This window comes from Centruroides vittatus, unplaced genomic scaffold, assembly GCF_030686945.1.
Source record: "Centruroides vittatus isolate TY-2023 unplaced genomic scaffold, ASM3068694v2 contig_970, whole genome shotgun sequence".
NCBI lineage: Eukaryota > Metazoa > Arthropoda > Arachnida > Scorpiones > Buthidae > Centruroides > Centruroides vittatus.
The window spans coordinates 320,689-333,337 of NW_027122643.1; the positions used below are offsets into that span (position 1 = coordinate 320,689).

General features: G+C 32.4%; 1 protein-coding gene across 1 annotated transcript; it reads left to right on the top strand.

Annotated features, from left to right (window-relative positions):
- The first annotated feature begins 11,357 nt into the window (after positions 1-11,357).
- On the top strand, positions 11,358-12,449 carry LOC136985469 (KRAB-A domain-containing protein 2-like). The gene has a single exon (XM_067282757.1). The coding sequence runs from the start codon at positions 11,358-11,360 to the stop codon at positions 12,447-12,449; it is 1,092 nt and encodes a 363-aa protein (XP_067138858.1).
- Positions 12,450-12,649: the final 200 nt, after the last annotated feature.

Genomic DNA, 12,649 nt, shown 5'->3' on the forward strand with positions numbered 1-12,649 from the left:
ACATGTCAAAAAACAATTACAAATCGCTAGTTTAAACGAATAAAAATACGGGAAATAAGCTATCTTTAATTGGAAATGTATACGCTAGTGCCATCTATTGAACATTTTTTTACATAGGAATTTTAAATAATTAATCGTGGAAATGATACCGTTTTACTAATCAAAATTTCATTTTTATCAATGAATTATTTTTAATTATGAACTGTATTTAGGTCTTTAATAATACTATAATATTTCGTTTACATTAATAATTATTTAATTCTGTTAATATTAATAAACAGGGAGTCTATCCGCTGTTAGACGTGACTGCTTAACTCTTTTGTTTTTCTTTTTTAGAACCATCGCAGAGAAATTTGCATATATTGTCAGGGCGATCTGCCATTGGATGCTTTTCACGTGATAGCTAGATGCACAAACTTAGAAAAAATACGTGAAAGTATTTTTGGTATTCCCAGTATTCAGTTTGATAAGTTTTTGGCCCTCATTGTGTACCTTTTGTACGAAGTTTGGCGTACATTTTGTTTTATTTTGCATATTAAAATATTTGATTTGACCGAAAGGTGGCATTCGCTTCTTTCCTTTAAAGTGTGTTCGTTGCAAAGGATTTTTGGGAGTCTATCCGCTGTTAGACGTGACTGCTTAACTCTTTTGTTTTTCTTTTTTAGGTAAGTTCTTGTTTTATTATGTCTCAAGGAGTAAAGAGGAAGACTTTTTCACCAACTGTTCCGGAGAGAACACCAAGTAGACCTAGAAGGAGTAGTTCCGGTCAGGACGAGGAGGTTTCTGAATTACTACAAAATTCGAATTTTGATGTATCGGAAGGTGTTCGTTTATTACTGCGTATGCATGCGGCTCTCAATGGTAAAGTGGAGGATTTTATAAAGCGGCTCGACCATCTTACGGAATGGCTTAAGAATGTGGATGAGGCTCTTGTTGACTTTGAGGTTAGATTAGTTAATATTGAGACTAGGATTGGTTCGGGTGGGTCGGAGATGACGAGCTCCTCCCTTATTGATAATATTAGTATGAAGGTGTCGAAAATGGAACGAGAGATGGATTATATGGACAATCAGCGGAGAATTAATAACTTAGTGATTCATGGTTTGGAGGAGGGAGCTGGAGAATCTGCAATGGAAACATTGGAGGTTGTTAAATCTTTTGCTGCGAATAAGTTGAATTTGCCTCTGTTGCGATATGTTGATGCCAGGCGAGTCGGTAAAAAATTGGGTGATAGGCCTAGAATAATAATTTGTCAGTTTAGTTCTCTTAGTGATAATTATCTTATTAAAAAGCAGTAATTGAGTCGCGTAACTTAAATGTTTTTGTTAACGATGACTTTTCTCAACGACTAAGAGACATTAGATATAAGTTACGTGTGTTTGGAAGGCAGAAGAAATCAGAAGGTGCTCATAGTATTCGTTTATCCTATGATAAAATATTTATTGATGGAGTAAAATATGGATATGATGAGAATTTGGGGAAAATTACTGTTGTCTCCTCATAGCAACCAGTAATCCAGGCTACCTCTATTGTGGCGTGGAATTGCGCCGGTATCAAAAATAAGCCGAACTCATTTTGGAAGATATATATCGCAATTTGATATAATCTTTTTATCTGAAACTTGGTATTCTGCTAAAGGTAATAAAAGTAATTTTGAGGTTTTATCGGATTATAATTGTATCATTGGTGATGCTTTCCGTGATGGTAGTAGGGGTAGATTCAAGGCTGGATGGTTGCTGTTTATAAAAGTGTGTTTTTGTTATAAAGTAATTTATAGAGGCGATTTTTTTTTTTGGTTTTGATTAATATCATAGTCCCTGCGGGCGAATTTTTGTTATGTTTTGTTTATATGCAAGAGCATAGTTGGCAGGAAATTTTTGAGATTTTAATTAATTTTCATTTCAATGAAGACTCTAACCTAATTATTTTGGGTGATCTTAATGCTCGGATGGGTGCGGAAAATGTTATTCCTGATTACATTGGTGATGTTTTTGGTATTGATTATGTTAAAAGAAGCAGAACATCTAAGGATGCTATTGTGAACAGCAGAGGTCAAAAGATGCTTCAGTTCTGTATAGATAAAAACTTAATAATATTGAATGGTAGAATGTCGGGTGATGAAGCCGGTGAATATACGTTTGTGTCTAGTTTGGGTTCATCGGTTATTGATTTTGGTCTAACAACTTCCTGTGTATGGGTTGTGTTAAATCTTTTTTTGTTGATGATTGTTGTTTATCGGATCATTTTCCTATAGTATTATGTTTGGACAATCCTGTTCAACTTAAGGTGACTAATAAGGGCAGCTTTTACGAAAGAATTTTTTGGAATTGTGAGACTATGAACACATTTGTGCGTGACTTTGAGAAATATTTGTTAGACTGTGATTCAGTTTCTCTATCAAGTGTTAGTAAAGTAATTGTCGAAATAGCTAATTCTCATAATATGAACTTTAAACCTAAGGACTATTTAAATATTAACAATTGGTTTGATCTGGATTGTCGCCTAATGATCCGTAACAGAAATAGAGCTTGGAGAGCGTTTAAGAAACATGGTTTAGAATCGTATCGTAAATTATTTGTGTTATTTCGTAGTTTGGTTAAAAAGATTTGTGTAGCTAAGAAAAAAAAGTTCTTGTATACGGTTCAGAATTCGGATATCTTTCCGTAAAAATAACAAATGGTTTTGGAATTTGTGTAAAATTAGAAATTATAATAGTAAAGTGAATATTTCTTTGGAGGAGTGGTTTACTTATTTTTATTCTTTATATGGTTCTGCACTTCCTTATAGTGTGGATTTGTCTGTTTTCAATGAGTGTTTAAGTTGGTCTGATGAAATTTTGGATGTAGACATTATGGATTCTGAATTGAGCTATGTTTTAAGTAAAGTTAAGGTTGGTTCTGCGCCTGGGGTTGATGGTATACCTTCTGAATTTTGGAGAATGGATTCTGTTTTTCCGATACTGCTTAGAAGTTTTGATAGAATCTTGAGAACGGGGGTAGTCCCAAAAGATTGGGGCAGTGCTATTCTATGTCCGGTATATAAAAATGGCTCTAAATCAATCCCTAGTAATTATAGAGGAATTTCACTGCTGAACTGTGTTCAAAGATTTTTTGTAATATATTGTATCACAGGTTGGTTACTTGGTTAAATTTAAACAATATTTTATTTGAGAATCAGGCCGGTTTTCGTGAAAAATATTCTACGATAGATAATATATTTATTCTGCATACCCTTATTTCTAAGACTTTAATGAGGAAAAGGCGAAAAGTTTATGCATTCTTTGTTGATTTGTCCTCAGCTTTTGATACTGTGGATAGAAATTTAATGTGGAAAAAACTTTTGAAATATGGCATTAGTTTTAAATTTGTTTCTTTACTTACAGAATTATATAGTGAGTCTAATGTAAAGATTAAATGGGGTCGTCTCTGTTCTAGGTCTTTTTTCACTGCTACTGGGGTTAGACAGGGCTGTGTTTTAAGTCCGGTATTGTTTAGTATATATTTAAATGATTTAATTGAACAAATAACTAATTCTGACTATGAAGGTATAGAGGTGAATGGCATTGGTATCAAAATATTGGCTTATGCAGATGAATAGTCTTGATAGCCGATTCTGTTAGAGGTTTACAAGGATTTATTAATATTTTGGATAAATATCTATTAGAAAATAACATGAGCTTGAATCTTATGAAATCTAAAGTTGTTGTCTTCCGTAATGGTGGTAAACTTGCTAAGTCGGACAAATGGTGGTTTAGAAACGATGTAATTCAGGTAGTTTCTCAATATAAATATCTGGGTGTCGTATTTAAATTTAACGGAAAATATAAATCTCATATTCAGATTGCTCAAAAGGAATGCCTTTATTAAAACTGATAGTTATTCAGATGTGTAGGTCGGCTAAACTACGTAATTTAAAAGATTGTTTAAGGATTTTTAATTCAATTGTCACATCATCTTTGTTATATGCTGCCGAGGTTTGGGGTTATCAATCCGATGAGTTAGATCCGGTCCTGGCTAATTTTATTAAAAGATTATTTGGTTTGCCTCGTTGTACCCCAAGATATTTGATTTTTATGGAATGTATCGCTATTACCTTAGTCTTTTACAATACTAAATAAGTGTTTGAATTGGATCTTTAGGACTATTGATTTGGATGAAAAGCGATGGAGCAGAACGTGTTTATGTTATGTGTTAAATAAAAGGGATCTGCTGTGGTCTAAAGGTTTAAGGAAAATTTGTGCTGATAACGGTATTAATTTTGATGAATTACTAAATAATTATCACTGTTGCGCTACTTTGAAATTAAATTATTTTGACAACTTTATTTTTGATTTAAATCGTCGTATTAACGTAAGTTCTTATAATGTTTGGTATAAGCACTTAAACAAATCTTTCTTCGACTGCTTGATTTATAACAATAATCTCTCTTTTAATATTTGCTCCACGATAATGCAAATCAGATGTAATTCCCTTAATTTTTTACAGAACCATCGCAGAGAAATTTGCATATATTGTCAGGGCGATCTGCCATTGGATGCTTTTCACGTGATAGCTAGATGCACAAACTTAGAAAAAATACGTGAAAGTATTTTTGGTATTCCCAGTATTCAGTTTGATAAGTTTTTGGCCCTCATTGTGTACCTTTTTGTACGAAGTTTGGCGTACATTTTGTTTTATTTTGCATATTAAAATATTTGATTTGACCGAAAGGTGGCATTCGCTTCTTTCCTTTAAAGTGTGTTCGTTGCAAAGGATTTTTGGGAGTCTATCCGCTGTTAGACGTGACTGCTTAACTCTTTTGTTTTTCTTTTTTAGGTGGGTGTGATTACTTTTTTATTTATATAGTATTCTTTGTTCGGATAGTTCTCCCCACATTTTTTTCTTTTATATATATATTATATATATATATATTTTGGTTAAATATATAATGTTATCGCTTTGTGTAATATATTTCTTTATTTTTTGTATATTTTCAGTTTCTCTGTAATAACTTATGTATTGTATTTGTATATTAGTTTTGTTGTAAATGTTATGTATTGATTTTGTACTCCCGCATAACGGGTTCGTCCTAGCATGACTAAATAAAAAAACATATCAAATATTTTGTTTATTATTATTTTAATCCAATTTTGAAACTCCTCAATTTCTAGTTATTTTAAATTCTTATAAAATACATTCTGTTTTTAATTGCTTTTTTTCACAGAAAAACATACGGATAATGCTTGCTTTTTTTTTGCTTTCCAGAAGGAGAAAATTGTCCTTTTCGGTGTTTTTAAAAATTTATTCTTATGAAGTTTAGAAACATAAATATTACTAGCAGATAAGCCCGGTATTGCTTGGTCCAAAACCAACAGCAAAGATTAAGATTATTAGATTATTTCGTACTTCTAACTCTTCTACCGGTATTATATTCTAGTATTTGATTTTTTTTGTTATCTTACGTAAGGGTTTAAAACACAAAGTTCTTAATGTCACGCATTTTACAAATTCTTTAAATTGTGTACAGTACAGGAATAAATAATTTTAAAAAGGTATTAAATTGGTCACTCGGTCTGATAAACCCTTACGTAATAAAACCTTCGCAGATACGTAAATCAAATACTATAATATAATAAATATTAAAACGAAAACCATATAAAGAGTTTTTTTTAAGCCACGATTGTCAGGTTTATTAGGATACTCGAACGGCACGATTTCATTGGTCAAGTAGACATCAATTGAAAATATGGTATCTTGAATTTTTACGAAATCATATTTTTCTCTAATATTAACAGTAAGAAACTGTACCGTTCACAGCCGAATATCAAATGATTATCTGCCAACCAATCGAATTTTGCGAGAAACGGACCAAATATTTAAACTTTTAAGTGGTTTCCGAGTTTGCAAACATTTTATGCTTGCAGGTGATCATGTTATGTAATTTTTCTATTCGAATGCTACCATATTCTGGTCCGATAGAAAGAAGGTATTGTTGTGGAAGGGGGTTGAATTAGTCCGACCGAAAATAGTCGTTAACCTCCTCCCGGCAGAGAGAACAGTCAACCACTATTAATTAATACTGGTAGACTATTAATAGCGAAATTGAGGCCGAAGTTTTAAACGCGAAAACGCGTACGTCGGACGTTCAGCGCCGCTTTCTTGTAAGCCTAGAAGTTTGACAATGGTGTTTGGAAAGTCAGTGGAATCATGCTCGACATTCCAAACGCCATTGTCAAACTTCTAGGCTTACAGGAATGCGGCGCTGAACGTCCGACGTACGCGTTTTCGCGTTTAAAACTTCGGCCTCAACACCTCGCTAATGTTTGAAAGTGATCCGTGTTGGATAGGTTGTGATGACCCATAGGCGATCTCAGTTGCTATCGTTAACGTCCGAAAGACTTCATATAAAACTTATTTTTACAAGATTTTTTTTATTTAAAATGTCAGAATAATTGCATTTATGTTATAATGTAATATTTCTATTTTTGCGACAGATTGTAAAAAAAAACTACGGACAGCATGTTTATAGAAAAATTATTGGCTTAAAATTTGAGAAAATTGTATAGCTATAAATTCGCACGGTTAACAAACATCAATCTGTTTTCTCCTTCGTGTAATCCGTTCCTAACATTAGCGAATTAACTTTGGATACAATCTGTATTTTGTAGCAGAGGTTTGAAGTGACTTACTTTTTCATCCTGTATAATTAAATACTTTAAATTTGTTTTAAATATTCCAATTTCGATATTCAAACAACAGAAGACTTAAAAGAATCTGGTTTAATTGTAGTCTTATTTACAATCCAAGTATCGTTTCGGTTATAAAACGTTAATACAGTATATGTCGAATTCATTATCGTTATAATCCCCTGGTCGGAAAGTTAAGCTCGCTTAATTAACGAATTACGCTCGTTAAGCGAGGTTCCACTGTATCCTTTTTTGTAAGAATTATATTTAGTTTATTATTTTGTTAATTATTACGCCAACAGATGGCGCTACGTATAAATCAGCAAATCGAATGTAGATATAAATAAATTGATTTCTATAAATTCAGTACATATTTTTGAATAAGATGTACTATACATTATCTAAGTTAGAAGTATTTGAACATAACTGCCGAGTTTCGCAGCAATTGGTGGAACGACCTAATAGTGTATAGTGAACAAACATACATACCCTCTTTCTATATATAAATGAAGATTAAAATAAAAAAGTTTATATATAGATAACTATTATATATATATTATTTGATAGCGGCGATATATATAAGTATATATATATATGTGTGTGTATAAAGTACTTAATTTTAGTATCTTAGGAAACCGACTATAATTGCGGTCGGTAAAACTTATAACTATAGAGATAAAATGGAAAATTAAAATAGACAAAGAAAGGGATACCCGTACTCGGTCAATTCCTTTGTTACATGATGATTATTTTTGATGTTTCTCAGTGAAATTTCCTTGTTCATCCTTTTGGAGAGGTTAACATATTCTTTTATTGGGGATCAAAGGAGACTGTTTTCATCTACGATTAATTGAAGCCTCAGGATTCTTGTTGCATGAAACCTTCAAGAAAGTCTCTTGTTATGGTCAGGATCGACTCCTTTTTTCCACTATCTTCTCCAGTCTGAACTCTCCTTCCTGGTCTGAAACTATTATCTCTCCTCTTTAGGCCCTTAGGCAGTTTCTCTCCCCACGGGATTGTTCAGAACATCAATCATAAACTGAATGAAGTAGAAATGAGGACAAGAGAAGATTCTAGAAATGGGAAAAGACATGAATTGAGGACAGAAGCGACAAACTAGAATATTCTATTATAACTTAAAATTATGGCTTACAGCCACACCAGCTTGTTGGCTTAACCTGGTATGCCTGTTTAAGTGAGATTATACATCCTTCTCTAGAAAGATGTATAATCTGATTATCTGAATTATCTGATGAATTACTCATTACTGATTGGTTACATCTGATTTGTGCAATAAAAAAGTACAGCTAGTTCAAGTATCTAATTTGTGCCTAATGATTTTGACAATGCATGTGCAGTGCTGAAAGTATTTAAATCACATGGTGAAATTATTTATATGGATATCTAGCTTATGATAGTTGTAAACAGTTTTGTTAGAATTAATTGTGGCTTGAGAGGTTGTCATCTTTAAGACCAAATTTCACAATAATTTGAATTTATATTAATGTTTTCATTTGACTAATTAAACACATCTGTAGACTTCTATTAAAATGATGTTCTGCAAAAGACAAAAATTGTTTATTATCACACCATAATTAGTTCTGAGTGCTTCATTAAAGGCAAAAATTGTTAAAAATGTGTGCTTTAGACCAGCGGTCGGCAACTTTTCTGACCTCACGGACCACTAAACTCACAGTTTTGAATTCCATGGATCACTATCATGAATTTTTTTAAATGATACAAAATCTGTAGAATAATGATCATAAAAGTTCAATTTTACTTCATTAATATGAAACTCGCTTGTTTAATTATAACAAATTAATGCAAGCCTAAAGTTCATTAATTGCTTGTTTGAAATAAGTTTATAGATTCATAGTGCTTTTCTTCGAAGGATGACAATCACACTCACAACATTGTTTATTATTTATTCATTATTTATTGATAATGGTCATTTCATATTTGGTTTTAGATTCAAATAAAAAAAAGCCCCAATGAGTGAAAAAAGTAACTAAGCATTTTGCATTTCTTTCGTAATATTTTGCATAACATTCAGTTGATCAATGTCCAAATTTCTCCACGATCCACTCAAATTTTGTCGCGGACCATCAACGGTCCACGGACCACTGGTTGCCAACCACTGTTCTAGACAATAAAGAAAACATTTTAAGATAAGTAATTAAAATTTGGTATAATTATTCATAAAATCTATTAATACAGTGGAACCTCTGTATTTGTCATTAATCTGTTCCTAAGGACCTAACGAATATGGAATATGACAAATATAGAAACAATTTTTCTCATAATAAAAAACTGATATTCAGTTAATCTGTTCCCATCCTAAAAAAAGCTACAAGAATAAAAATTATGTTGTTTGTAAAACTATATCTTTATTGTACCAAATAAATACAGTATAGAGGTAAAAGGGAAAGAAGGATATTTTTTTAGAAGACATACCATCAATTAAAACATTACGTAATTCCAATTATGATCTTAGCATATTAAATTCTTTGGCTAAGTTGGAAATACTTTGTCCATTCTCAGACTTAGCAATTTTTTAAAAGTCTCTATTGTTCTAACAATAACCTTTTTGCTGTTTTTCTTCAGTGCGCTTTGTTGGAGCCATTGGAACTTGAGTTTTTTAAAATAATCAATGTGAGAAACCAAGAACACACATGACGATCACACAAAGCAGACTGATTAACTACAGCTAGCTAACATAGTGTGTAAAGTACTATTTTTAGTATCTTAGGAAACCGACACTAACTGCGGTCGGTAGAACTTCCGTTAACCTAACGGGTACTTTACGCGGATTCGAGATTAGTTTGCCAGGCCTGGGCTTTTAAGCGTGCACCGAAAAATTAGTAATAATAACGATAAATATCAAGCCAAAGTAAAAGTTCAAATATATTTAATTAGCAACTAGAACTTACTACGTACAAATGTCAATAATCCAAGCAAAATTTATTAACGAAATCAACAAGTCAACCCGACAATAAACTTAGCTACTTAGCTTAACTTAATATTAATTTCCCCTTTGAAAATTCGACAATCAAATACTTAGAAACTATGAACAAAATCTCTTACTAATTAAACGTCTCTCCGTCACCTCACTATACGAAGAAAACTATTTCCTCAATCCTTTCGATATCGTCAAATCGTCAATCGAACTCCTCTTTAACACCTTGGATCGTCCAATTATCAATCTGGACTTCTATCAGAAAATACTTCGCTTTCGAATTAACCTCTCTCTCAAAGTCGCCTCGATTTGGAACTCACCTCGCCTTCTTCGGTTAACGTACGGGTTTTATACTGTGAGGTGACGTCACACTTGAGCTGGGTTACTCCCCTTATTTACATACTTAGTTGCTAACATTAACTTTCTTTTCTGGCAGCTTTAAGTTTCCGACAAAGCTTATAAACCGTTTACAAAATATTTATCATAATTTTCTGGGATGTTTAAGACGGTTTATCAAGTATTTCTCTACTAGTGATTGTGGGGACTCCTCCCTCCATTTTTTTTTCTGCGGACTGTTACTTCCGCCGGGCAGCGCAAGTGCGCAAGATGTTTCCTATGGCGCTTATTTCTCCGTGAGTTGTTTTATCTTCATTTTTCATTACTAACAAGAGAGTGGTGGGGAACCTTCGTCCTAAATAAACATAAGCCCCAAACAAAGATAATAAAACGGAAAAATAATAATAAAATAAAAATAACGTTCGGACTCAGTTCCTTACATACATATGTTATGGGCAAAGTGATTAATACGGGCATTATGAATAATGACCAACAAAATCGGGCATTGTAATAAATTTCAACAATTTATCAAATTGACCGGTCATTATGAATACTGCTACCACCTAGTCGGGCAAAGTGATGATAACACGTTGAGAAGTGATCATCCGACATACGCTAGCCAATCAGAACTTACATCGTAGTTGCGCATGCGTATTGCATTTAGTACCGAATTTTAAATTTATGTGACCAGTAGTTAATCTTTCTTCTTTGACAAAAGTAACGATCATGGAGGATATTGAAATGAACGCACTCAGCAATATGGAAATCAGAAAAAACCAAACACCTTATGTTGCTGAGAAAAAATTATAATAACGTAGCAAACGTTTTCAGCCAAACCTGTTGGCCATCATCAGGCTAAACATATTCGAATGCAAACAAAATGGAACAAAAATTTAAATACAAATAAAATAACGGATGAAATACACATATAATAAAAAAATAATACAGTAATAAATAACAAAGAAATATAAAAATATGTATAGGTTAAATAAATAAATATTAAGCCATTACATTATTATTATGTAATGGCTTAATATTTATTTATTTAACCTATACATATTTTTATATTTCTTGTTATTTATTATTATCTTTTTATTATATGTATATTTCATCCGTTATTTTATTTGTATTTAAATTTTTGTTCCATTTTGTTTGCATTCGAATATGTTTAGCCTGATGATGGCCAACAGGTTTTGCTGAAAACGTTTGCTACGTTATTAAATTTTTTCTCGGCAACATAAGGTGTTTGGTTTTTTCTGATCATGTAGGAATCATTAAGTGATATGAATAATCGCTTCAACAACCGATTAAACGAGTTAATAGCAGAAAAAGGTGAGAACAATCAATTTTTTACAAAATCAGTCTATTTGTCAATGATAGAAAAAAGTGAAACAGTCAAAAATGAAAGTTACTTCTAAGTTACCCGAAGAATATCAGCGTTTACGTAGATATGACGTTGTATCTATCGGAAATTTAGAAAAATTAATTATGCCTGTAAAAGAAGGTAATGTGATTAAATATTACGTTCACACGGAAGAAATATTTCAGATATTGCACGATGCCCATATCGCTATTGGACATAGTGGTAGAAATCGTATGGAAAAAGAATTAAGTACGAAATATAAAAATATTACAAGGGAAATGATTGTAATTTATTTGAACTTGTGTGAAATCTGTCAGAAAAAACAGAATGTTCCTAAGAAAGACTTGGTAGTTAAACCGATTTTATGTAATAAAATGAACTCAAGATGTCAGGTCGATCTTATAGATATGCAGTCGCAAGCCGATGAGGATAATAAATTTATACTCGTGTATCAAGACCATCTAACTAAATTTGTTCAACTACGACCATTAAAAACCAAAAGGGCTGAAGAAGTAGCCTATGTTCTTTTAGACATTTTTACAATTTTCGGTGTACTGAGTATTCTACAAAGCGATAATGGCAGAGAATTCGCCAATAATGTCATCAAAGATATGTGTAATATGTGGCCCGAGTTAAAAATGGTGCATGGAAAGCCCAGGCACTCACAAAGTCAGGGTTCAGTAGAAAGATGTAATCAAGACGTAGAAAATATGCTTAGTTCTTGGTTGGAAACTAACAATACTAACAAATGGTCAGAGGAATTACGTTTTGTACAACTGATGAAAAATCGAGCGCATCATACTGGTATAAACTGCAGCCCTTATGAGGCCATGTTTGGAGCAAAGTTAAAAGTTGCACTAAAGAATTTTATACCCAACGAATCGTTGACCAACGTTAATACGGAGGAGGATCTAGAGAGACTTTTTAAAACTATCGACGAAGTAAGTCAAAGTTGTCCAAACTCTGAAAGTTCAGGTACCGTCCAAGAAAACATTATAAAAGATTATTCGATAATGCCATCTTCACATAGCATTATAACTGATGAAGTTCAAAGATCTACATCGTCTTCACGTGAAAAAAATCTAAACCAAAATGTTATTAGTATTACAGAATTGATGAGTGAAGAATAAACAATTCAAACAATTGATCCAAAAATAGAAGAAAAAATAAATGTATCTAAAACAAGGGAGATGGCTTTGTTAAATCTTAAAAAGCAAGCAGAAAAAATGATTGGTACATCAAATTCCAAATACACAGCAGCTAATGTTGGTGATACAGTAAGGATTCGTGTACCTGATGTAGATCAAGCCCGCAGTGATGGAAAAAATAT